The sequence below is a fragment of the Trachemys scripta genome, chromosome 2, assembly GCF_013100865.1.
Source record: "Trachemys scripta elegans isolate TJP31775 chromosome 2, CAS_Tse_1.0, whole genome shotgun sequence".
Lineage (NCBI taxonomy): Eukaryota > Metazoa > Chordata > Testudines > Emydidae > Trachemys > Trachemys scripta.
In genome coordinates this window covers 164,850,890-164,878,757 of record NC_048299.1, presented here as the reverse complement: position 1 = coordinate 164,878,757, position 27,868 = coordinate 164,850,890, and the positions used below count along the sequence as shown (strand labels likewise).

General features: G+C 41.5%; 2 protein-coding genes across 4 annotated transcripts in view; one reads left to right on the top strand and one right to left on the bottom strand.

Moving 5' to 3' along the window:
• The window catches only part of MYLK4 (myosin light chain kinase family member 4), a 132,394-nt gene extending 118,803 nt beyond the window's left edge, over positions 1–13,591 (bottom strand). For all 3 annotated transcript variants that reach the window (XM_034762214.1, XM_034762216.1, XM_034762215.1), the window contains exon 1: positions 13,469–13,591. In XM_034762214.1, the coding sequence (XP_034618105.1) occupies positions 13,469–13,524 (56 nt within the window). In that variant the 5' untranslated portion in view covers positions 13,525–13,591. The remainder of the gene's footprint in view (positions 1–13,468) is intronic.
• Positions 960–27,868, top strand: part of WRNIP1 (WRN helicase interacting protein 1) — a 30,806-nt gene continuing 3,897 nt past the window's right edge. Inside the window, exons 1-4 of the mRNA XM_034762218.1 lie at positions 960–1,653; positions 12,123–12,314; positions 13,531–13,775; positions 22,621–22,850. Of these exons, the coding sequence (XP_034618109.1) occupies positions 1,069–1,653; positions 12,123–12,314; positions 13,531–13,775; positions 22,621–22,850 (1,252 nt within the window). The 5' untranslated portion in view covers positions 960–1,068. The remainder of the gene's footprint in view (positions 1,654–12,122; positions 12,315–13,530; positions 13,776–22,620; positions 22,851–27,868) is intronic.

Here is a 27,868-nt window from a genome sequence, read left to right as displayed (position 1 = left end):
ACAATGGTTATTGCTCAGAAGTGCATAGCATAATGAAAGAAAGGAAAGAGTGGAGATAAAAAAAAGTGAGACGGCTTGCATGTGCAAAGTTAAGCATGTGCACTTGTACAGATCAGGGCCTAAATCTGAGACAAATTATTACTAGAAATATTTCAATATGTGACAGTTTAAAAGACTGAGCTCTTTAAACAAAGGAACAAAAGAATTTTTTTAAGGATTCTGCTTACTAATTTTTCAAAATACTACTGAGTAGCATTAGGGACGGGCACCAGAAGCAACCCAACATAAAATAATCTGGAATAAAAATATGTTTGAATACATTCAAATAATATGGATTTTCAGATGCAACCCAACAATTCTTAAGACCAAGCAAAAAACCCCATCCTCGTTATAAAACTCTGGGCCATATGCCCTTGGGGGAAGCCACGTGTGTTGTACTAGGCACACCTCTGACCCATGGCCCAGCCCTGAAGAAGACTAAAAGCTCTGTGCAGCTAGAAAGCCAATCTCTTTCACCAGCAAATATGTGAAAGGACACAGAGAGAGCCATAGGTGCTGGAACCAGGGGTGCTGCCCCACCTCCCTGGCTTGAAGTTGTTTCCATTATATATAGGGCTTACAGTTTAGTTCAATGGCTCTCAGCACCCCCAGTCCCCACTATACAAATTGTTACCGCATCCCTGCAAAGACGAGGCCCTCCGTGCAGTAAATTTGCTAGGGAGTAGGTCTAAATAAATAGGGGAGAGAGGAGAATGTTAGTTACAACTTTCTGTGTCTCCTTTAGAGCAGGAAATAAGCGAAGCTAACACACCTCCCCCCCGCACAGCCGCAGGACTACACCTCCCGAAGGTCTGCACGCTGCGGCAGCCTACAGGAGGAGGACACCGGCTGGTCATTTTCGTTTCCCGCGTGCGGGGCAGTGGCTGGGGGCGGAGGAAGGAATCTGCCTGCAACTTTGAGCGGGGGGGAGCATTTGCCAGCTTCTGGCCAGGGAAGCCGCCTGTGGGTGGGGCCGGGGGAGAGGGCTGCAGCAGCTGTTGCTCCGGCCCGAGCGGAGACCCCAGGGGCATGGAGGGGGCCGGGGCGCAGCAGGACGCGCCGCTGGTGTGCTGCCCCGTGTGCCTGTGGGAGCTGCCCGCTGCGCACATCAACTCGCATCTGGACGGGTGCTTGCAGGACGCGGGGAGGGGCGGCGAGCCGGAGCGGAGCCCGCAGCCCTCCAGCAAGAAAATGCGCCTCTCCGGGCCCCCGGGGGAGAGCAGCGAGGAGGAGGAGGAGCCGGAGGTCGGGAGCGGCCTCGCCGCCCCCGTGTTCCCCCTGTTCCACAAGGGCCGGGCGGCTGCAGCCACCCCGGGAACGCCGGGCGGGGCCGCGGGGGCTCACAGGGGAGCTCCTGCTGCTGCTGCAGCCCGAGGCCAGGAGCGAGGGGCAGGGCCGGCTGCCCGCCCCGGGAGCCACGCGGCTGCCCTGAGCGGGGAGACCGTGGCCCAGAAGCTGGAGGGGAAGCCCCTGGCCGATAAGCTGCGGCCGGGCACCTTGGGGGACTACGTGGGGCAGGATCAGGTGCTGGGAGAACAGACCCTGCTGCGGTCCCTGCTGGAGGCCCACGAAATCCCCTCGCTGGTCCTCTGGGGGCCCCCTGGCTGTGGCAAGGTGAGTGGCGCCGGGGCTGCTTGGGCGGCCCAAGGGAGCCCCTGCCTGAATGTCACTAAACCGCACAGCCTCCTCCCCAGTGGTCAGCCCGTCTTCCACCGGGGCACCAGCACACTGAACCGGGCCTCACAAATCCCGGCCAACAATGAAGGGGGGGGGGGCAGTTTTACCCAAACGCAGCTTCCCTCCCATCCTCTGTTCCTGCTCTGAATTTCTTTGCTCACGTGGTTAAATGAATACCGCACTAGGTAGGCAAAGTGCGGGAGGTAATATGTTTTATTGGACCAACTTCTGTTGTGAGAGAGACAAGCTTTTGAGCCACACAAAGCTCTTCTTCGGGTCTCCATGGCTCCAAAACTTGTCTCTGTCCCCACCAGGGCCATCCAGAGGGGAGGGGCAAGTGGGGTAATTTTCAGGGGCCCCCATGAGAGTTTTTCAGGGCCCCTGGAGCGGGGTCCTTCAGTTGCTCCGGGGGCCCCAGAAACCTCTTGTGGGGCCTGGGCCCCCAAAGCTTCTTCCGCTCTGGGTCTTTTGCTGCGGGGGTCCTTCCGCCCCGGGACCTGCTGCCAAAGCGCTGGGTCTTCGGTGGCAATTTGGCAGCGGGGGCCCCCTGCTGCTGAAGACCCCAGGCCCCCTGAATCCTCTGGGCGGCCCTGGTCCTCACCACAGAAGTTGGTCTAATAAAAGATATTGTCACCCCCACCTTGTCCCTCTAATATGCTGGGATGGACAGGGCTGCAACTGCACGAGTGACAGTTCCTTCCAGTCCAGCTCCTCCAGGTATTCTAATTGTTCCATGCATTTCCTTAGGGCTCAGTGCTGCCTTCAGTACCATGCATTGGCACTGACTCTGTGGTGGGCAGGGCTGGCACCAGCCCACCAAGCTTGTGCTTGGGGCGGCACCGGGAGTGGGGCGGCGTGGCACTCCGGCTCTGGCTACTGGGGAGAGCGGGGCCGCGACTGGGCTCGCCGCCCTTCCCCTGGCGCTCTGGCCGCTGGGGAGCGCGGAGCCCCGGCCAGGCTCGCCGCCCTCCCCCCAGGGCTCCGGCTGGTTGGGGAGAGCGGGCCTGCGGCTGGGCTCGGCGCCCACCCCTGCCATGCTGGGGGGCGCGGGCGGGAGGAGGCTTTTTTGCCTGGGGCAGCAAAAAAGCCACAGCCGGCCCTGGTGGTGGGTGCTCCAGGGCTGGAGCAACCACCAGGAAAAATTAGGGGCTGCTCTGCACCCACCAGCAGCCAAGCTCCCCTCACCTCCTGCCCCACCTCCTCCTCCCCTGTGAGCACACTGTGACCCTGCTCCTTCGCCTGCCTCCCAGCATTTCCCACCTGGCTGCCGCCAAACAGCTGTTTGGCAGCATTAGCATGCTCTGGGAGGAGCAAGAACATGGCACGCTCAGGGGAGGAGGCAGGGAATTTGGAGAAGGAGTTGGAATATTGGCAGGAAGGGGGTGGAGTTGGGGCGGGGACTTTGGGGGAGGGGTTGGAATGGGGCAGGGTGGGGCCTCATGGAAGGAGTGGAGTGGGGGCAGGGGCAAAAGGGGGAGGTTGGTGTCTATGGTGCCATGGGACAGTGCTTACCAGGGTAATTACATGGCCTTCCCTGGAACTACTGGTGGTAATAAGCAAGACACCTAACAGTGTCTCTGTTTCTGGTCCTGGTAGAAGTTGGCTTTGTTTAGCTTTTGTAAGGTGCTGAGCTGTATGCTGCCGATGCTCAACCAATAATAACCAACAATATATTCTCTCACCTCAAAAAGTCTGCTAATAGATCAATTATTTGCTTCTAATTCATAGATTCCAAGTCCAGAAGAGACCACTGTGATCATTTAATCTGACCTCCTGTTTAACAGAGGCCATAAAACTTCCCCCAAAATAATTCCTAGAGCATATCTTTTAGAAAAAAATCCAATTTTATTTCAAAAAATGGCAGTTATGGAGAATCCACCGTGACCTTTGGTAAATTGTTCCTATGGTTAGTTGCTCCTATGGTTAAAAAAATTGTGCCTTATTAAAATTTGCATCTTATAAATGTACTTATTGTGTGAATAATAATGAAGTTTCTCTTAGAGATAGGATCTGAAATGCACTGTATGAATCTTGAGGGGAAAGGGTTTTTTTGGGGGGGGAGGCAGGATTGTTTTCTTTTGATTTTGTTCAACCCCTTCTCTGTTTATAAGTAAATATGTATTTCTAAGTTAGTTAACTTTCAGCTTTTTCTGGTCTCACTGTTCTCTCTCTTTCTTCCTGCTTCCACACTTCTTCCATCCTTTTTATTCAGACTGATTAATTTCAAAAAGCTACCTGAATTGTAAACATGAATATATGTCTGCAGTCCTGCAAAATTTTTCTGTGCTGACACAAAGCCCCATTACCCTCAAGTTATCCTTTTTCCTTTGTGCTCATGTCTGCCTATCACCACTTCCAGAATATTGGTAGAATTCAGCTTTATCTTGATCCCTCCTCTACTAAAATCTTAAAATATGCCTCAATCACTTCTCATTTAAACTGCTGGAAGTTTCTTTTCTTTTTTTTTTTAAATGTTCTTCCCGACATTCCTGGTCTGTAAACTTCAAGTGGTCCACACTGCTAAACCAAGATGACTCTAATGATGAGAAACGGGACTACATTGCCGTCTGTCATCTTCCTTGGCTTTTTGTCTTTGATAGACCTAAGTATATCAAATAAGATCTTAGACTAAAGAAATAATGGGGGATCTTACTGTGTGTGGATACAGTACTCTAAGAAATTAGTCTGATGGGGAAAAACCTCTTCAGAGAAGGGAAGGGAGAACCTCAGTCAGCATTCAAAATCAAAAAGACCTTTGAGAAAAAGATGATTGCTCATACCACACATTGACTGGGCAGAGAGTGAAAGCTTTCTGTTGTTCAATGTCTGTATCTACCAATAAGCACCTCTCTAGGATTAAACATTTATTTTCTAGCTTTTAAAAATAATTTAAATTAATAAATATCAGTTTACTGAGACAGTATAGCTGATAAAGGTAAAATCATTTGGCACATCATCAAAATCTTATAAAAGCTTAAAAGACCTTAAAACATCTTGAGGGAAAAAAAAAAAGACTGCTCATCTTAAAATATTTATTTGTAACCTAAGCAATGTAAATCAAAAACTATGTTTTGCAGCAAATAACCAGATAATCTTGTATTTCCCATTTTTTAGAAGAACACTTGCTTTTTTTTGTCCTTTGGTCTGGTCTCCAGTACAGACTTTCTTGTGTTTCCTTAAGACTTTGCTCTACCATCTTAGCCAGGTTTTTCAATGGAGAAATGTTAAGAGACACCATATGTAATTTAGCTTCAAGTGTATCAAATCTTGATTCTAAGCCCTAGATGCCAGAGAAATCGTCTCAAGTGTTTATGTGTTGAAATAGGAATAGCATCAGATACCTTAGGCTAAATTCAGAAGTGATACATAAGGTGGTGTAAGTTAGACTCCTTTAGACCTATTAACAACTTCTACCCATGTCCACACTACAGCCGGGATCGACGCTTTGAGATCGATCCACCGGCGGTCAATTTAGCGGGTCTTGTAAAGACCTGCCAAATCGACTGCAGATCGCTCTCCAGTCGACCCCTGTACTCTACCCCCAGCGAGAAGAGTAAGGTAAGTCAATGGGAGATTTCCTCCCGTTGACCCCCCCGGTGTAGACCCTGACCTAAGGTACGTCGGCTACATTACTTACGTAGCTGGAGTTGCAACATTTCTGTAGGCCCCTTAATTGTCTTAAAAGTATCCGTTAAGAATTTTCCTGAATAAGCCCCATCGTTGTTTTTTCAGTCCTTTGAAATAGGGTAGTAGTCTTACATTACCCCCTTAAAACCAAAACTAGCAATATCAAGAATGCTTACCATAAATTGTAAACTTCGGAATGGGCTGTACCATCTCCTATTCATAGAAAAGCCTCAATATCCTTCTTGCTAAGAAAAGTAAGTCTTTTCAGTCCTACCAACCAGCTAAATAACAATATTAAAATACACATGAACCCCAATCATGTCATTCAACTGAAGTTGAATAATATGAGCATATATACAGTTAAGGTGTATGAGAAACACTCCATAAAGAGTCTTATTCCATTATTTTTCTTATCTTCAAAAACAAGAACAAGAAAAAGAGAGTACCCAGAGACACAGTTAATATCCACCCACTCTCAAGTCTCAAACTTTCTGTAACATTGCTGAAATTGTTTTTATCACATCTACGTTTGGTCCCAGTTCAGGGGGATCTGTTGCTGACAATGGTAGAGAGAGAGGTGTGTGTTTGTGTGTGTGCGCTAGAGAGACTAGACAAATTATGTTGAATTCAGCCCTGACTGAATTTGTATGTTGGAGGGGGTGTGGTCAAAATCGATGGGACCAAATTAATGTACCTTTAGATTGGATTGTTTTTTAAGTTTCCCTGCTACTGAAAGGTTTGTCATTATTTCCAAAAGGGGTATAGTCTTTAAAAGCCTGCTTGCACAGTTGGGTTTGTTAAGGTCATGGATATGTTTGCAGCGTTGTCCCTCTGCTCTATTCTTTTATGAACCAAAAAGATACTGACTCTCTTGCTAACCCATCTTATTTTATTTTATTATGTATTATTTATATTTTACAGCACCCACAAGTGTGCTAGTAACTTATGTTCTTTTATACATTTCAATAACCTTGCTCATAAAAAATGAGCAGACAGAGCATGTAAATAGCACCTTTCAAAGAAATGCCATTGTTATCTACCAGTGGACCCTGACTGTTCAAATTAAAAAAACAAAAACAAAAAAAACCTTTTATGAATGTCTATAATGGCCCAGCTGCTTAAATCCAAGTTTGCAATTTGAGTAAGCTGTGCTGTGATTTATGATACTTTAATGTGGGGATTTAGATTTTTGCTTGTCTGCCATGGGACACCCAATTTTAGTAAAGAGACAGCAAAGGGACGTCCACACCAGTAGCTCAAGCACAGAATAACTTTGCTGTTACAAATAAGCTTTGAGTCTGCAAAATCCTGAACAATTTTGTATTTCAATGTGATAACCTTCCTTTTTTTTTTTTTTTTTTTTTTTAAGCTTGCCGTTAGCCAGTTACCAACATTTCCCCCCCCGCCATAGGTTATCTGAGACACTGTTGCCTGGAAAATTTAGGGCAGAGAGCATTTAGCCACTGTTGCTTGGGTTTGTGTGTGCAATCCTATACTACATTAATGTAGGTAATGTTTATAGGAATGTGTAACACCAAAACATAGCAAGCTGTCCTTGCAATTTGTTTTACATTTCGTTGGGTTTATTTTTATCCATTTTTAACCAATCCCTTGTATTTGCTTTATTCAAAACTTCATCATGAGAAGGCACAAAATATTTGCAGATTGGGATTCTGGTCTCTTGGGTGTAAAATGTGCTGTAACTGATTCCCCTCCCCCCCCTTCTAATTAGCAATTGAGGCATCATCTGGACTATTTGAATATTTGGTTACATTTTATATGTCCCCTCCTAATCCTTTGGGGCCTAAGCTAAAGCCTATTGAAGTCAATGAAAGTCTTTTCGTTGACTTCAGTGAGCTTTAGTTCAGATCTTAACTAAGAATCAAGATGGCTTCTACAACAGCGCAGAGTTTAAAATTAAAAACAGATAAGGAAAAGTGATGATCTCTGCTGCCATTAAGAACCAATCTCCAAACATAATGGGTTTGATTCTGATCTTGCACTGGTGTAAATCAGGAGTAGAGTTGTGCAAATAAGGGATTTTTTGGTTTGTTGGCAATTCGAGGGGGGAAAAAATCATTTAAGGTCAGACCAAACCCAAAAATTTTGGATAATTGAGACGTTGGAAAACATTCCTTTTGGGGTTGAATGAAATGTTGTGGTCAATCCAAAACTAAATGTCATTTAGATTTTGAGCAATTTGTACATTTTTTAATTTTTTAAATAAAATTGAAGGAAACATTGAAACAAAAAGTCATATGGAAACAAAAAATCAAAATGTTAAAGAAAATGTTTCCACTTTTTCATAACATTTTTGGGGGGCACAGGGGCAGGAGCTGGACACAAACAATTTGATGAAAACATAAATTCATAGAATGTTTTGGCGTCACCAATATGATGATTTGTTGTTTTGGTTTTTTTTGTTGTTGTTTTGGTTTTGTTGTTGTTGTGGGGGGTTTTTTTGGCCAAAAAAAAATGAGGACAAAAAATTTTACCCAGCTCTCATTAGGAGTAACTTCATTGAGGTCAATGGAGTGATACTGGTGAAAGTGAGATCAGAATCGGCCCATTGTATTTGTAAAGCAGTTTGAATATAAAGGGACAAATTCAGTCCTAGTGTAAGCAGGCACAGCTCTGCTTTCAGTAAGTATAATTCAATCGCCTTGTGCCTGTTTACACCTGATCTGAACTGGGTTCTGTAGGTGCCACCAGCCAGATTCTGACACTGTTGTTTACGGTGATCAATACCTAACTCCTCAAGTAGTCTATAGTAGGCTATTTTTGGAGTCACCCAAGATGACTAAGCATATTAGAATCTTCCCATAGCGAAGTATTATCAATTTTTAAATTTTTACGATCTCCACAGCCATTGCCACAGTTGAGCCATGCTCATCTGCTACCCTGCCAGCTTCCTTTAGTCTGAAGCTGATTTGACCTTGTGTCTCCCAGGCAGAATGGGGTGCCACAAGACTAGTTCAGTAATATATCTGCTCACACTCCTAGTGGGGCTGGGGCAGATCATAGGTTTTGTAAACCCATCCCAGGGAACTGCTCTCCTGGCTGGTGTCCCAGGGCTGTTGACAGGGTAGGTATCTGTAGCAAGGCTGTGAAATGAGCACATTTAGTTCCTTTCCACGCTGCTCCATCCCAGCTGGCTGTCTCGGTCTATAATAGCAGTTGCTCCCAGTCCTGCCCCTTGCTTCACATTGGTGCTAAAGTTGTAGACTTCAAACTATGGGACCAATCCTGTTCTCACTTAAGTAAATGCCATTGAATTAAATAGGTGTGGGAGCAATGCTCATATTGGCTATTAGCAAAGAAGACTAAACAAGAAGTACTTGTATATTGTGCCAGTATGAGGAAACAGACTATTACCTTGCTTAAATGTCTCCTCCAATTTATTGTGTTGTGTTCTGATGGGAAATACTTTTAATTCATCTAAAAAACAAGCTTCAGTGTAACACTGACAATATAGCCTGCTTATATTGTAAAAATCTAGGAACTTAATTTCATTTCAGATGTCCATACAATATCTGGTGCTTTTTTTCTCCTTATACCATACTAGATTTTAGTAGTATTCAGATTTCATTTCATCCCCAGAATACACTATAACTAAATTTGTTGGAAAACACCACAGTAGTTGGCACATTTCCTCGAGCTTGTCTGTGTAAGCAACTACATTCTTGGGAGTAGTTGTACTTTGGGCTCCTATTATGTCTCCACTAGAGTATATATTTTCTGGCTTCATTGTAGCTTGATACACTACAAAAATTGTATAGTATACTGTTAGCTCTGGCTACAAGCATTATAGCAAAATGCATAAATGAAAAAGAAGGGAACTCAGAGGAAACTGCTGGGGAAATGGGGGAGGGATAGCTTAGTGGTTTGAGCATTGGCCTGCTAAACCCAGGGTTGTGAGTTCAGTCTTTGAGGGGGCCACTTAGGGATCTGGGGCAAAATCAGTACTTGGTCCTGTTAGTGAAGACAGGGGGTTGGACTCAATGACCTTTCAGGGTCCCTTCCAGTTCTATGAGATAGGTATATCTCCATATAAATAAGGAAACATTCCACATCTATGTAATAGGCAGTTTAATTCTAAAGGACTGATGGCACAGAATAATAAGGAAGAGGCCAAGAATATGATGACTGCTTTCAGCATTAATTTTGAAATGCAGTTTACCCTAGCCTAATGGCAGGACCTCTTACCTTTTGTGGGAAGATTCATCAGCTTGAAAACTGTTACTAAGTTCTCAGTTGAAATCTGTGACTCTAATGTTACCCTCAAGTTTATTCCCCCAAAATGTTTTTCTTTATCTAAATAATTTTTCAGAACATCCACAAATATTTATATTTCTGGGGGAGAGGAGCCTAGCAGGGGAGGAGGTTGTTTTATTTTAAAAGTAGCATGTTCAACGACCCTAGCTCAAATTTGCTTCACAGGAAAATACAGTAATTGCAAACTTTTTTAATACCAAAAATGAATGTTTTTTTTACGTTGTATTTATGTCCCTCCCTTGCAAACAAGTGGCAGATCTGACCTGCATTTATGAATCCTGGATGCATTGACTGACAATTGTAGAAGGTAGAAATGAAAATTGGCTTCCCCTGCATTCTTCTGCAAGGCCTTGATTTAGCAAGGTACTTGAGCATATGTCAATCTTAAGTGTGTGAGTGGTCCAATTAACATGTGGAATCACTGCCTAAATTCACTGTGGGGAATACCTCGCTGAGTGGAGCTAAAGGACGAATTCAGGAAAGTGAACAGCCAGTTGGTCAAGTCATCCATTTCTTCTGCCGCTTTCAAAGAAAATGGGAGATCAGTTTTTGTTTTCAGCCTTTAGACTGGGTGAGCCAATGAGTCAGTGCACCCAGTATTTTAAAGTTTGGGCATACTGTCCTGCCACAGTTTCTGAATCTATCATCCCACTTTGTAGGGACACACCAACTTTGGTTTTACTTTGGCAACTTAATTTATAAGGCGATAATGTGTGTCTCTCTCTTTTTTTTGTTTTTTTTTTGTTTAGATGTCTTTGCTTCCTGACTGAAGGCAGGTCTGAGGGGCAGCTTTGGTGGTGCTCTCCTGAGCAGAGCAGGACAGGCAGTTTACAGTGTGCCAGCATAGTCTTCTAGAGCACTCGACAGGGAAATTAATACTTCTCCCCTCATCTTCCTCCTCTAGCGAATAGCTCAATGGGGTTGAAGGGGAGATGTGTGGACTCTGCATGTGAGATGACTCTGGATTGGTTTCAGAACATCAGTCACACTGAAACCAAACCTCATCTAAAGAAAATGGGGAAGGCACCTTCCATCAACACACAATGACTAGAACAAGCAGGAGATACCTTATTGCGCCAATAGGGATGTATTCTCCCATTTAGTCACTCCTCTCCTACTTGGGGACAGTCAGACTTAGAGCCACGTTGGGGGCCAGGAGAGGAGCCATTTAAAGGAAGAGAGTGCTGTTACTGAAGGAACTGCAAACAGGTTCCTGCTGGCGCCATGGGTCGCTCTTAGACTAGTAAATGACTCTGTTTCCACATCTTTCCCTGCAAGAGGATCAGGTTCAGTGCATCTGCTGCACTAATTTTGATCCTTGGAATATATCTTCAAGACAATCTTTGGCTTGCTGGCACTTGTCCCCTGCATCATTAGTTAAGGAGGCGGCAGCTCAGGGAAAAAACTCTCAGCTTTTTGTTGCAGTGTTCCAGAACACAGAGCTGCCTGCTCTGCTTGGGACACACCAATATATCTGCCTTTACTTAGGAAGCTAAGGTGGTTCTGAAAAAAAAAACCTGAAATGTGCACATTCAGTTTAGTGCGTCTGCCTATAAAGTAGAATTAAAAAGACAAGGTGGTCCAATAAAAGATATTACTGCACCCACCTTGTCTATCTCGTGTCCTGGGACCAACACGGCTGCAACAACACTGCAGACTATAAAGTAGCATTGCAGGCTGTTCCCATACTAAAATGAACGCAATTTAAATCCCTATAAATAAATACAGCTATGAAGGAGTGGTTGGTATAGAGAGGGTCAAGGAGAGGAAAACAAGAAAACCATCCTTTAAAACAAGTTAAAAGTTTGTTTGGCAGGTAGTAATTGCATTGTGTTTATTCAGGTCAGGTTTGGTTGCCTAGGAAATATCCTATTTAGATTGTAGAGAGTCAGGGTTTTTTTTAGTATGATTATAACTTCTCTTTATTAAAATGCTGAGGCTATATGGAGAACTACTTTTTGCTGAATATTTATTCATTTATTGTTTCATTTTCCTTGCAATGAGAACAGCAAATGCTGTGATTTGATTTTTAAAAATACTCAGATGCTGTCTAATTTCATGTAGCTTTTTGTAAGCATCTCAGTATCCTCAGCTGTTGTGCTGTATGGTAACTTATAGCAATATCCCCCAGTGAAGAGCAGCATATCTCCTGTCCTCTGTAGCAACAGCACATTTGGAGGAAGGGGGTTCCTTTTTCTTCAGTGGGCGAAAAAAACAGCTGTCACAAAAGCTGTGCTAAATTAGGGCACTGGCCCTTTCTATATTGATACCAAGTAGATACTTAACATGCAACTCTGGAAAATGGAGGATGGGAGCTGGCTGACATCTCTAGCAGAATGGTTTCACATCTTCCCTATGCTAGAACAACATGAACTTCCTGTTCTCTTGGGTGTCAATACTCTCCCTAGGTTAACATGCTGCTCTATTCTTGGCTTCTTTCCTTTAGGCAAATACTTTCTATGTCCAAAATGATTTCAAAAAGCTAGTTCTTTCCTCTGTTTCAGACTACCCTAGCACATATTATAGCCAGCAACAGCAAGAAGAATGGTACAAGATTTGTGACTTTATCAGCAACAAGTGCCAAGACAAATGATGTCCGAGATGTTATCAAGCAAGCAGAGAATGAAAAAAGACTCCTCAAGAGGAAGACCATCCTCTTTATTGATGAGATTCATCGTTTCAATAAATCTCAGCAGGTACTGCTCCACCTGAATGTCAGGAACAAAGTTTCTGTCACATATTACTTGCTTAAAATGTATGTACCTTGGTGCTGAACAATAAATGTTTTTTCTACCTTTATATTTTAAGTCACTGCTTGATATATTCAGAAACTTTAGTGTAGAAGTTAAAACTTAAATTAGGTTTCTAATTTAAGAGTCTCAATTGTGTATTGTGTGCCTTTCAAGAACTTCAATTCAAAATCAAATCAGCTTTTGTATAAGTTTTACATGCATTGTCACATCTGACTTTTTTTTTTTTGCCTGAAATTTTACTTCTTTATAGCTGTATTACACTTCACTTCTTCTATGTATTTGCCTATTAAGAAGAGCCTTCATTTCAGTGGTAATATTACATTCAGTTTTTAATTAAAAGCACGTCACTAGGAATCCTGCAGACATTCCTTGTTTGTACATACCCACTCTTCTCTATTGAGAAAATAAAGTGAACCAAGACATGAAATGTATTTATGAATAGTACCTCACCACAGCCAATATTAATTTTTCCTTCTTGAGCATCATTGCCTTTATTCATATTCTTTAAAACTTTAATAGCCCAGCTTCAAAACTTCAGATGCTCTTAGGAAAAAGTTCTACAAAAATTGGTAGGCATCAAACCAATAGGGTTTGACAGAAATGGAATATGGCTATATAGAAATCATTCTTAAAACTGATAGGTTAACTGTTTCTAGTAAATTTTTTCTGTAGTTTATTTTACCTATTCTATAGAATTTAATAGGGAATTATTAACCCTTCCATAAAATTCTAAAGCTTGGTTTAAAAAAAATATAGGAAGTATCCTGGTTGGCTGCTAAATTCTATAAGACTTTTCCATAAGGGCAGCTTTTCATCGTATCTGCTGTCTGCCTAACAATAAAACAGAATCAAAGTACTAAACGGTAATGACTTGAATTTTCCTAATGCTGTTCTTTTCAGTATCTCAGTTCATTCTTGGAGAAAGGACAGGTTATTAAGGTGAAATAACCATCATGTACTGTGTGAATGGAATGAATTCATTTAGGCAACTGGCTGATGAGCTCCCTTGTCAGTGAGCTCGTAAGGCATATCAGCTGGAAGCCTGGAGAATAGCAAGCCATGAAAAATGTACTTTAAAATGCCTAATAACTACTCACTTGGGGTGGTTCAGGTTGTCGTTGATTAAGATCAATTTTTTCTGTTTCCCTCCCATGTTCAGGACACTTTCCTTCCTCACGTTGAGTGTGGGACTGTGACGCTGATCGGGGCAACCACCGAAAACCCTTCCTTCCAGGTCAATTCCGCTCTTCTGAGTCGATGTCGAGTTATTGTTCTCGAGAAGCTCTCTGTTGAGGCGATGGAAATGATTCTGATGCGGGCTATCACGTCCTTGGGGATCCGGGTATTAGGCCAAGATGAGCAACACACTAGTTCTGCGAATGGCAGCGACAGCAAGAGCTCTGAGTAAGTACTTTATGAACTGCCATGTGTTAACACACACGACCCGAGGAATCTATTGACAGGCTGCCAGAGAGAGCTGGGGGTGGGAAAGGAAATATTAACCACTCCTAATAGTAAAGAAAAGAAAGTAGCAACATATGCTGGATGCTAGCAGGGGAAAAAGAATACAGAGCATTAGCTACCGGTGGATCCAAAATAAAAAATCCTACTGTCTGAATTAGTACAGAGTTTTATACTTGGATTTGTCGCCTCTGACTCACCCACAGGATATGTAAATCTGTTCTGCAGCTGAGGATTTGCTTTGGAAGCCTGTAACTGGGTCCTGTCATACCCTCATGCAGTACTTTCTGTTGTTGGTTGTAAAAGCATCATATTACTGTGAGGTGGTAGATAGGGCATTACATGTTACTTATTTTGAGCCCACCAGCCAAAAAGCTGCTGTATTTTGCATAACTTGTTCGAACGAGTTGGATAGGGAACCTTTGTGAACCTATACAGCAAATGAAGTTGCTATATGCCACACATGACTTTATCTCTTCACTGTGTGAAGTGAATAAAATATTAAAAAATAGTTCCTGTTTCCTTCCTCTAATTGTCCAAATCAATCGCGTTAAATTAAAGCCATGCTAAAAGTTTGGTATCGTACCTGAGAAACTAAAATCACAATTTCTTCTGAGGTTACAATGGGGATGACAAGTATTTCTGAGTGAGCTTGAGGGTGAAAAGGGTAGAAAGGAGTGTAATGTTTTCTTGGAAAATAAATTCTCTATTTTGCTCCCTCTTCCCCACACTGGAATTTATTTGCAGTCATCATTTTAAAATGGGCAACTAATGAATTCAAAATAGTGCATAGCTCTGTTTAAATTTCATGTTTGTTGTTGTTTCATTTGTTTCCATACTAGTGCTTAACTGTGTTATAATTAAGAACTTACAGTGTGTTCACAGGAAATAAGTAATAGTGCAGGAATATCCCTGTACATATAGAAAATGAGAAAGATATAGCCCCTGAGAATGTATTTTTGTCCTGTTGTATTACATGAGCAATGTGAATTCCTATATTGTACAGTTTAGTGCAATGAATGAGGGAATTCTGTTACATTATTTAGGGCACGATTCCTGACATTGTTTACCCATTTGTTGCTTTTATATATTACACAGGGATGTGAATTGTAGCTTGGAGGAGGGAGGGCTGCATGTCAACTTTAATGTAACAGCACAGCTGTGTTTGTGACTACACCCTGACTGGGTTTTGGAGGCTTTCCTTTGTATATGGGATTAAAGTACAAGGCATAGTTTCAGTTGCATTTGGGGAGGGTTTAGGTTTCATTTGACTCCATATCTGTAACCTTCCACTAGCTCTGGATGAATTAAGCAGCACAAAGAGTCAAAAGAAGTCTGTCTAGCATAGTTTCAGGAATTTGTTCATGAGGGACAGTGTCCCCAACCAGTGATAAAAATGGAGGCCCAGCTTTTTAAAAGTAAGGCTAGAACTCCAATTATAAAGATTTCTTTTCTTTAATTCTTTCCTGGTGCTTCTTGCTTGTCTGTCTGACAAATGGTGCTCTTATTGGTCAAAAAATATCCTCTTATATATACATCTTGTCTCTTACCTTTGGTTTGTCTTTTATGCTGTCCTTCTAATTCTCTTCTCACTGCATGTTCCCTCTTCCCCCCCACCCTAGCCACTTTCTTCTCATCCCTGCTTGCCATTCTTCTCCATCATCAATCCCATCACCCCAAAATACATCTAGCAGTAGATGCAGCTAGCTGATAGTTCATCATGCTGAATTGGGAGATAAGCACACAAGTTTGGATGCAGTCCCAAGGCCTAAAAAGTTTTCTGTGGTGGTTTCTTTTCATATAAAATGAAGTTTTCCCTGAAACTGAGGGATGAAGGGGATATATAGATTAAGGCAGAATTTCCCAAAGTGGAACATGCCCCCTGTTCAGTGATTTGACGGACTAGTTAGGGTGTGCAAAAGATGTATAAATTAAAGGGTCGTCATCTTAGTGTATACGCAGTGTGCCTCAGGTGGCACGTGACCAGGATTCATCACCAAATTTGGTCCACCGAATTTGATCATTAGCTTCCCCGGCTTGGGCGAGTACTGGTGGGGAGTGCGACATGAATGCGTAACGGCATATGCTGGACTTCCTCTTGCCCTTTAGCTCAGGGGTTCTCAACCTTTTTCTTCCAGAGCCCCCTCCCAACATGCTATCAAAACTCCACGGCTCAGCTGTGCCACAACTGTTTTTCTGCATATAAAAGCCAGGGTCGGCGTTAAGGGGTAGCAAGCAGGGCAGTTGCCCAGTACCCCATACCACAGGGGAGACCACAAAACTAAATTGCTTAGGCTTTGGCTTCAACCCGGGTGGTGGGACTCGGGGCCCCTGGTTGCAGTCCTGCGCAGCAGGGTTTTGGCTTTCTGCCCTGAGCCTTAGCAAGTCTAACACTGGCCATGCTTGGCGGACCCCCTGAAACCTGTATGCCGCACCCCAGGAGGTCCTGGACCCCTGGTTGAGAACCACTGCTCTAGCTGAAGGTCCTCTGTCTTCAGGAGATGAGCTGCCTCCTGCTGCGGCAATGGAAGTGCCCTCTGAAGCTCCTTGAAGGATGTCCCAGTAACGTTCCCTCCAAATTCCACCACCACAAAACTGTATCTAAATTAAATTAAATTAATGGAGATACCCCATCTCCTAGAACTGGAAGGGACCTTGAAAGGTCATCGAGTCCAGCCCCCTGCCTTCACTAGCAGGACCAAGTACTGATTTTGCCCCAGATCCCTAAGAGGCCCCCTCAAGGATTGAACTCACAACCCTGGGTTTAGCAGGCCAATGCTCAAACCACTGAGCTATTCCTCCCTCCCTCCCTGTATCTATTTAATACAATTTTTAAAATCCACTTTGGGCCATAAATGACCCTTGAGAAATAAAATTGTTGTAATATAGATAAGGGTGGTAATTAAAGCTTAGGAACATCTTTTCATTCTCCTGCTAGCATTGGATAGAATATTTAGTATTGGGTAGCAGCCCCGGTCCTAGTGTAGAACTTGTTCTTCTGGCCCAGAGGTAAGAGTTCTACCAACTGATCTATATTGTTACCCCCCGTTTTGATTATGAGCATATGCACGCAAAGATACAGTATGTTGTATTTGGTGGCAAAGGAGGTTGGTGATGGGACAACTCTAGTTTAAAGCACAAAGCTGGGGATTAGTCATAAAAAAGCATAAGCGAAAGATTTCAGTGTTCAGGATGATTCTGTCTGGAAGTCACTCTCTTATGTGTAGTGGGCACATATGGCCCACAGTTTTCAAACTTGGGTGCATGAAGTTATTCTACTAAATTCATGTTCAGACTCCTATATGTAAAATGATTTTCAAATATGCAAAGCAGCTACAGATCAACTTCTGTAGTCATCGGAGTACTGAGGACCTATCAAAATGAACCCTCTTACATGTGGGTGCCCAAATATGGATTCAGAGGCCTGACTACTGGCACCCAAGTTTGAAACCTTGGCCATAGTGTGTAACACCTGGCATTTTAGGGACCCCTTCTGTAACTACAACTAAGTGGATTGTCCGCCTAATTTTTATTTCCTTATTTTTGTCGATTATTAAGTTAGATTCCTAATGTTATTTTAACAACCTTTGAATTTAGTTATTAAAGTTCTGCAGCATAATGTCTGTGTTTCACACTTGGGCCAGATTCACTGTAGCCAAGTTGCCCCTGCTTATGCCAGCTGTGAACATAGATACTAAAATGAAAAATGTTGCAAATTCTATGGTCCTAATTCTGTGCGCAAAGAAACTACTCTAGGTAAAGCACTCTTGTAAGTTTGCACCATTATCTCAGCCACTGAAAACCTGAGCCAGGAAGAGAGAGACAAAAATGTGAGGAGGAGAAGTAAGGGGAAAAAAAAGTCCATACCAAAGATTAGATGTTTCTGAAACGTAAAGAGAGGCTACCAACACTTTCATTTGTTGGGGGTCTTACTAATATACAATGTGACACTAAAATGTATTAATTCCTGCCTTGTTCTACATACAGTGATACATTACACTTATACAATGTAACATTAATGTCAGGAAATCAAATCACTTTACAAATATTAATTTTTTTTAATCCTCTCAACTTTGTCCGTTTAGATAAACGTGTATAAATACACATAGAAAGGTCACATAGCAAGGTAGTGTCCGAGTCAAGCAAAATATAGGAGTCCATATTTCTAGTCCCCTGCACTAGTAACCACTAGATGCCATGCAATTCAGTCTAGTAATTAGTGCATTGTAATTAATGAAATATTATTCCACTTACTTGTTTTATCTTAATCATCTTGATTAAAATCTCCTTTTTGGTCTCAAGTCTTTTAGAAAGTTGTTCCCTTTTTTATTGCATATTCTCTCTAACTTTCCTGCAGACATTGGAGCTGAGATGAAGAGCCAAATTCAGAAGTGATCTTTTAAGGTGGTTTAAGCCATGTATTTTATCATCAGTTATTTGTATTATTATTTTTATGAAGAATTAATTTATTTCTTTGAAAATTGTGCTTCAAAATTGATGTTATATGGCTCTGTTGAGAAGGGAGTCTACACTAGTGTAACTTGCTGTGGGACTGTAATGTTTGAGGGTACATTAAAGAAATGAGGGGCTACTTTATATTGCACCCTGCTGTTTGTTGTATTTCCAGCCCTTCCACAAGTAGGTTACACTCACTTTGACTCCCTTGCACTCATTAATAGCATCTTGCAAATCACCTCAGAATTTGGCCTGATGACAGTTTTTTAGGATAGTTCATGCTGGGATTCAGATGGATTCCATAGTGGAGACAAGCTAGTGAGATATTTACTCTTGGAAAAACTATCTAGCTGTGGTTTTCCTTCAACTTAGTTAGTATAGCACAGGGGTCGGCAACCTTTCAGAAGCGGTGTGCTGAGTCTTCATTTATTCATTCTAATTTAAGGTTTCGCGTGCCAGTAACACATTTTAACGTTTTTAGAAGGTCTCTTTCTATAAGTCTATAATGTATAACTAAACTATTGTTTTATGTAAAGTAAACAAGGTTTTTAAAATGTTTAAGAAGCTTCATTTAAAATTTAATTAAAATGCAGACACCCCCTCTCCCCCCCTCCCCCTCCGGACCGGTGGCTAGGGACCCGGGCAGTGTGAGTGTCACTGAAAATCAGCTCACGTGCCGCCTTCAGCACGCGTGCCATAGGTTGCCTACCCCTGGTATAACATTTTGTTGTCAGTAAGTGATAGTTCCTGGGGTGCCCCTGTTTGTTTGTTTATATTTTTGTCTCCAAGTATCGCTAGTTACAAGGTACAAACATCAAGACTTGGCATCTAGTATGTTCCCTGTTAAGTACTAGACAGTCCATTTGTAAGATGAGCATGAATCTGTTGCGAGGTCAGAGTAGTATTCCTGACTTTAAATTGTTAAGGCATGTAGAGTAAGGGGCAAGTCTGTAAAAACACAAAGAATGGATTTTAGCTTCTGAGCATGGGATGGCAGGCCAGGGTAAAAAAGGTGAAATAGTTTGGTTTTGGAAACCAAAATATTGACATAATTAAACATTACTTTGTAATCAGGATCTTGCCTACTAAAGCAAAATTAGCAAACTCACTGTTAATCTGGAGTCTCTGGATCACTGCTACAATTTGTACTGAAATAGTAATTCTTAAGGGAAGAAATGCAGTATTTGAATGAATTAGTGTAAGTATCAGTTTCCTCTGATGAAGGGGTATTCTCTTCTACTGAAATATTTTGGGGGGATGGGGAAGAACCCCAACCTTATTTAAAACCACTGACTGCACTGTATTGTAAGCATGACTGTTTCATGCATGACAGTTTCTCCACTTATTTTTATTTTAATCTCGCGTTCAATATGCAATACTTTTTTTAAAATGTGCCTAGTGAAATATATTTTTCAGTCTTTTACCTTGTCTCCCTTTTAAGCAGTTTTTTTTTTTATTTACATCCTCATCTGTGCTCTCAATGCCCTATTGTGGAGTCCTGTTATTGCCTGCCTAAAATATCGTCCCCTGAAAAAAAAGAGAGCAATGTCATTGTGATACCTCTGGCCTTAATCAAGGTGCTCTCCCTATTCCTGTGGTGGATTTTAGCATAATAAATAGTAAGCTTTTGGGGAGAGAGCCTGCTGTCTTGATCATGTTACATATTATTGACTTTTAATACATAATAATGGAGCTGATAAGAATTTGTTATATAATACAGTCTAAATTTTCTATAATGCAGTACTGAACCTTTTTATTTAAAATAGCTATATTGGGTCACGTTTGGTAGAATGTTGCTTTCATGGAAATGAGACTACTACTTCTACATCATCCATAGATCTCAAAGCACTTTACCAAGATGGGTAAGGATTATTGTCCCTGTCATTACAATAGAGTGGGATATATAAACACCTTATCAGTACAACTGAGGCACTGAGAGGCTGAGGTCATACAATGAGTCAATAGCAGAGCCAAGAATAGAACTCAAATGTATTATTATTTAACAATTAAATTGCAATAGGGCTGGTAGGTTGGGGCCTATCCAAACATAGCAAGTGATAATCCCTGCCCCTAAGAGCTCTCTTGACTCCCAGTCTGATGCCCTAGCCACTGGATGTGGGTTCAGTTTCGGCCTATATTCTGAAAGCAAGAAGCCTGAAATGCCTCATGCCTTTTTTTAATCAGGCAAATGCCTGGTCTCTGTCGGAACTATTCTATGAATCCTCCTCTCTAATCTTCCCCACTGGGAAATCCAAAGTATTTTGTTTTTTAAACATACAGCATGTTGTTTGCTCTTGCTCTCTGTTGACGTAGGCACTTGTAGTATAAGTGCTTTTGCTGCCTGCTGTGCTTTAAAAATAACCTTTTATTCAGCTACAACTGATTAGCACCTATTGGTTTGTTTCAAAACGTAACAAAACCCAGTGGCCAACTTTAGCTCTGAAGGATGAATCCTGATACATCATCACAGTCTCTTTAAATATCAAGTTATTATTACAATGAGATGTACTGTACAGTGCTTCCTTCATTCCACAGCTCCCTCCACCCCCACCCCCCCGAAATGTTATTGGAAAAAGTAGTTATCTCAATGTGACAGCGGATGTGCATTCCCTGCACACTATGGAGCATGGCTCTCTGGGGCTCCTTGTGCACGGTTGGAGGAGAGACTGTGGGGATGGTGTGGACACAAGAATATGCAGATCCATAGGCCATTCCCAATCCCTCAAATCCACCACATAAAGGAGATGGGGCACGTAAGCTACAGACTACACTACTCAGACATTAGCAACACCTGTTTAATGTTCTGTATTTGAGTCCCTCAGATAAAAGTACTACGGAGCGGAGGGGAGTGACAGCTGAGGGCGTGCATGTTATGTTATCTTTTTCTTAGCAAAAATGGCCCTCTGGTTTGGGAGTGTGCAGCAAGCGTTTAGTTTGAGAGGAATAAAAACTTGATATATATATCTGGTGTTGACATTCAGGTCTGCTTCTGACTAGGCTAAAATGAGAGGGAGTTACTGCTGTCCTTGTACCTGTAATTTCAGAGCCCTTGCAGCTGTTGCCCGCTCGGCTAAGATATTTATCATAACCCTATAAAGACCTAGGTCAAATAATAAAGATTAGCAGATCAGTGTGTCTGGAAACACTGGCATTGGTAGCTGGCCTCGTCATGCATCATTTCTGATAATAGTAGTAAATCTTTCAGTGAATGAAGTGCAGAGCTGTGGGTGAATCCTAAATTATTTGGCGTGTCAGGACACTCAGTGTGGAATCACCGCTCTCTCCTGTCTCTGTGCATTAATCCCCAGTTGATGAATCTATTGATTTTTTTTTTTCAGTTGAATACTGGAAATGGCAGTTAGTCATTGTTCATGGTGCACTTTTCACTACAGTACCTTCTGCTATGTATTCGATAGGACACTTGATTGAAAGTCAGGAGCAGAACTGGGCTCTTGTTTCCAGTTTGCCATTGATCTGCTGTGTGACCTGGGGCAAGTCACTTTACATTATGCTTCTCTTTTTCCTCCAACCCTCGGTCTGTCTTTCTGTTTATATTGTGTGTTCTTTAATGTCTCTTTCTGTGTGTTTGTACAGTGTTAGTACAATTACTATAATACAAATTATGGTCATAATAATGACTTTTTTATTCTTTAGATTTATGTGCACACCCATGAAGATTTGGCTCCAAGACAAATTGTCTGTTATCTGTTTTCTATGGTCAAAGACTTTTATACACTTTCAAGTGAACTTTAAATACCACTTTTTAACTTTAAAAAAATGATCTGGTGTCAATTCTCTTGTTTACAGTAGTTTCAAAGGTCATATTGATTGCATAATGCCTCATTAGTCTATAATATGCAGTTGGATACTTGCATGCTAAAAGTACCACATTTTTGTGCATAAGAATAGTTCTGAAGTGCCTTCCATCCAAGGATGTCAGTGTTTTATTAAATATTGATTGATTGAAGTCCACAACACTCCCAGGACAGACAGGATGAGCTTTAAAATCACCTAATCTACCATTAAATAAACTTCCCTGTCCAATCTGATCTTGCAAAAACAAGGAAGTTCAGATATGGTTGAAATCTTCCATTCCAGCTTTTACACATGCCATTGTGCTTAAGCATTATAACACACATGGCACATAGGTCACATACTGTTCTCAGAACCCCTGCAATACTTCAGCACAATGGCATGAATTAAAGGACAGCTCTTTAAACCCAGATACTTCTCAGTGAATGCTGTTTTTAAAAAAAAAAAACAGGTAACATTGTGAGTAATTTGCAATGAAAAGAATGTAATATGAAAATAACATGGGCTAATTCCATTGCAGGTCCCCTGTGTACATAGAGGAAAAAGCTATAAGCACTCTAGCTTACCTTTGTGATGGTGATGCAAGAACTGGACTGAATGGACTCCAATTGGCTGTTCAGGCCAGATTAACTGCAGGGAAAACCTCTCATCAGGCTAGCACACAAGGTTGCTCTGTGGGTGGAGTTTTTATAACAGAAGACCATGTGAAGGAAGGACTACAGCGATCCCATATCCTGTATGACCGAGCAGGTGAGCAGTTACCCTGAAGGTAGTGCTATTTAGCAAGGACTGATGATATAAAATTATATCTTATGAATTATTTATTTTTCCAAGCTGTCACTGATTTACAAACTAGTCTTGAATTGTGGTTCTACTCTGAAAAAGGTCTGATATTTTCATGCCCCCCCCCCAAAAAAAAAGATATTGTGGGGTTTCTTATTTCTCTTAATGTCTAGATCAAATATGCTCAGTTTACAACTTTAGTCTAACTGCCAGCCCTACAAACTTGTCCTGAGAACTGAGAGTCAAGCTGGGCTCTTTCCATTTCAGGTGTGGACCAAATTCAGATGAGGTTCACCTAGACTTATGTTGGCATAAACTTAAGCCCCATGATGTGGAAAATTTGCCAGAGAGGGTGAAAGCCAAGTGACTAAAATCTCTCCTCCATCTGGAGCCTAGAGGAAGCAATTGAAGCCCATTATGTATTTTGGTGCAAAGTGGTAATAGCAGTTTGGTCATGGTTGACGGGGGATGCATGGATTTTTCTGGTAGGCATCCAAAAATGCTGTTTCAGATAAACAAAATCATGTGAGTAGTTAAAATGTTGCTGGAAAATTGAGGGAGCAGTTTGCACATCTTTGTCACAGAGCACACGTCCCATTTCAAATAATTTTTTAAGACTTAGCCTAACATTTATTAACCTCAATTTTTTTTAATGCTATTTGGTTGGTTGAACCCAAATCACATGACCTAAAGTAGCATGCTGGTCTCACAGAAGAGATCACCACACAGGGGCACTGTAACAGTTTGTATAGTGGGTTTGTGGAGAGCCTTTGAACCAAACTGTAAACCCTGTATATAATGGAAACCACTTCAAGCCAGCACTCCTAGTTCCAGCACCTATCGCAGCATATGGTTTCAGGGAAATAAGCAGTGGATTATGTCTGATGTGGGTGCCTGCAGACTGTCGATCTGGCAGAGGCTGCCAGCTGTGAAACACCAGTGCTCTGAGTCCCAGCCTAATCCCAGTGTGCTGGTTTCTGGAGGCCAGCAAGAGTTAGGAGTCTTTCCAGTGCCAGTGAGAGAGACTTTCCTTTCGCTAATTCTAGGTCTCATCTGAGCCCTGGAGAAGCATTGCATCATGGTGATGTGTAAGGCCTGGAATGGAATAGCTGGAACGGCAGAGCAGAGGGTGGTTGTAGTACAGCGCAGGGCACCACCCCTGGGCTGTCAGTGCTTCTACTTGCACACCTTTTCGTAAAGAAGAAGCCAGGCCTGCCTCTCACCTGGACTGTTTGTCTGGGGCAGAAGGACCCTGCTGTCTTTACCTAAAGAATCTCTGTGGAAATATGGGTGGAGGGTGGCTGACAAGAGGATGGGAGACAATGGGAGTGGAACAGCAGAGAGCTTAGTATGTGCACACGAGCAGTCAGCAAGGAACAAAGTTAAGGGGATAATAAAATAAATTCCAGATGTCCCTGGGGATTGTTAAATATAATTGATTTGCTGTTAGCTAAAAATGTTTCCTGATATTGTATGTGTTGCCCGAATATGTTGCTTTGGCTAGTACACTTCGGCCTTAAGACCTGATACTTTTTAATAATTTTATATGTAGTCTTTTTAATAGAACAGTTAAATATTCACTCGGATGCAGTAGCAACTGTATTGAAATATTGCCCTTAACATAACCAAGTTATCTTTCTTTTACAGGACTGCTAAATGTCTAAATCTTTAGAGCAGTGGTTCTCTACCTTTTTTATATCAGGATCTCCTGGAACTTCCCTCCCCTCTGCTGGGATCCCTCTTCCATTTATTATTATAGGAAGGGCAGGATGGTTGTGTTCTTCAGGTTGGGAAATAGTCTTTAGAGCAGTATAGTACCTCTTTCGCACTATAAGCCAGTCAATATTAATGATATTTATTTCAAAGTAAGATAATTATTCTGAAGGATGGAAAATTAAATGTTTTATGAAAGATATAACAAATATCTTACATGGAATCCAGAAATAAATTTCAAAGTAGCAGCCGTGTTAGTCTGTATCTGCAAAAAGAACAGGAGTACTTGTGGCACCTAGAAGTACTCCTGTTCTTTTTGAGAAATAAATTTGTCACTGTAATGATGTACGTTGTCATTTTTTTAGGCAACATTAGTTGACATTGGCCTGCCTAAAGGTGATTTAAAAACTCTAAAATGGTTATGTTGTTGCTGTTATGTATTTGGTTGGTGGGCGTTTGAGATAGAAGGATTTTTCAAATTAAATGTTTATTTTGTGGGGGAGATGGAATGCTACAATGGCATTTTTATTAGGTCTGAAAAGTCTTTCAGTGCTCATATTAGCAACAAAATTCAGTTTGAAAATCTGAATGGTTAACTTTTTATTTTTGGAGATGCTTTATAAGGTAATGAATTTTGTAGTTCGCTAATGTCAGGCCATGTACGTATAACTGCATGTAAGGATTCCTAATTTGATACCAGCTCTTACTAAATTCGTGACTTGGCAACATTATGTGTCTCAAATGCTGGCTATTTGTACCTTTTTATGTCGTAGATGTGGGAATTAGAGATTGAGTATTAAGGATTAGATGAGTTTCCTTATACTTAACAATTTATATGCTAGTGTTTTGGAAATATGTGAATGACACTGCATATTAGCTTCTAAAAATTATGCCAAGAAAAGTTTGGAAAATGGATTGACTTAATTTTCCAGTAGATCAAATGTGATGGATTATCTGTAATTACACTTGCCAAAATTTGTAATGAAAGAGTTGTTGTTTGTTTTTTTTATTTCAACTTTGTATGGTGCTTTTAAGTTTTCTGTTACAAAGAGAAACAGTTGTCTAAGAAAATAATCTTTGGGTAAAGACACCCAGCCAGCAACTGATTTGATTGGGGAGGGGAGAAAGGAGACAAAAGACCAGTGGTAGACAGCAAAAAAAAAAAAAGAAAAAGAAAAAAGGCAGTGGATAGAGATAGAAAGAAGAGGATATTGTGGCAGTAAGGAGAGACGTGCCAAATTTCACGTCCTGGGATTCACGAGTGTGTTATATACCTTTCCCCACCCTTTATCAATTTGCTGTCTCTTTATTTCCCAGTCCTTTGAAATGCTCAACCCATCTTGTGAGGTGTTGAGTGCCCTCAGCTTCCACTGCTCTGTCTGTCTAGTTAGAATGTATCCGGGTGCCATACTCAGTGTCTCTCTGAAGCCACTAGTTCAAATATAAGCATATTAGGTCAGCCGCTTGTCCTTGAGGTAAATACACTGGGTTCCATGCAGTTTACCTGTTTGAGTTCATCAGATATTGTCTTTGAAAGATTAACACACAGCAAACAATTTTTAAGAGCCCATGATGCATTCTGTAAGAATTGAGGTTTGCCTTGCTGTATCCTCCTACAACATTTCCCTTCTCCCTACTCTGTGAAGCCTCATGTATGCTGCTTGACCATTGCCCTCTATGCTAGAGGTCACTGCAGTTCAGTGATGCTTTAGGCATATAGTGTGTAAAGTGCTTCTAGACAGCAGGAGCTGTATACATAGAGCATATTGTAAGGAATTTTATAACTAGGACATGCTGAATCAAGATTGCCCTTCTAGTAGAATATGTTCCAAGAAATGTATTTAGCCTGACAATAGTGAATGGTAATTATTGTTGCTTAATCATGATAGTATTAGCATAAACTCTATGTAATAACTGTGCATTTAGCTAATCCAAGTGGTTAAGTGGCATTTGATCAGATGTTAAGTAAATATGAAATTGAGAGTTCTTGTCATCTTATGCAAGTGTGGCCAAATAAATATTGAGGTGTATTTTCCTACATACTTCCACCAAGCACTAACCAGAAGCCTAGGGAGCGAGCCACTCCCAACCCAAACTGTATAAATCCTTCCCCTCATAGGGATGCTGCTCTCTGTGTGTGCACACCAGCGAAGATTGAGTTGTATAGAGTAGCATCCAGATAAAGGAGGTGTTCTTGTCAAACTCAGCCACCAGTTGAATGCTGCACCATTTGCAATGTACAGTAGATCTGAGGGAAACAAGTGATTCTGGACATCTTGTAGTTTTTATCTTGATTTTTTTCAGTATAATTTAAGGGTCTATAATGGTTGATACAGCACTCACTCTTGAACAGTGTCCATATTGTATTATTGATTATTTGTATTACCCTAGTGCCTAGGAGCTTCAATCATGGAGCAGGACCCTATTGTGCTTGGCATTGTACAAACCCACATCAAAAAGGAGATCCCTGTCACTAAGAGCTTACAATCTAAGTATGAGACAAGAGACAAACAGATGGGGAAGCACAAGAAAACAGTGACACAATATTGATATTTATGTTAATGGATGAATTGATACAACACTGCATTTCAGTTACAAGTTTGTATATTTCCCCCATCACTTTTACATTTTATTTTCATATTTCTGATTGTATTAGTGTTGATTTAATTGAAAACAATGATAAATAATCACTGTGATGTTTCTAGTTATTTATATAGTAATCATTGTTTGGATTTATTCAGTCTTTGGCCTCTGAGTTTGTTTAGCCCAGCTACTGGGAATATCTTCTTATCTGGAAACCCCTTCAAATTATTTAAAAATAAATAAATAAATAAAATCTTCCTTCTTTATGAAGTAGCAAAAAGCCCATACATTAGTTATGTGCAGGCTGAAGGTTATGTACTGGCTTTTCATGCTTTCTTTCTCATAAGTCCCAGGCAGAAGACCTCTTCTTATCAGTTCAATTGTTGTGGTCTCCCTCTTACTGTGTACTTGCTATCCCTTATCCACAGGCTGGCTACATTCTTCTCTGGCTGAAAAGGGCAGAATATGGGTGCGACAGGGACTATTGCTTGTTTTATCTGTACAGTGCCTAGCACAATGAGACGCTGACCTGGTTGAGGTCTCTAGCTGTGACTGTAATGTAAATGTAGAATAGTAATATGGCCTTTTCCATGTCTGTTACCAACAGGACTTGGTCATCTGCTGTGAAATACATACCTTGTTGTGTTTCAGGGCTTATATACATGTTTGGGTTCTCCCCATCTGGTGTT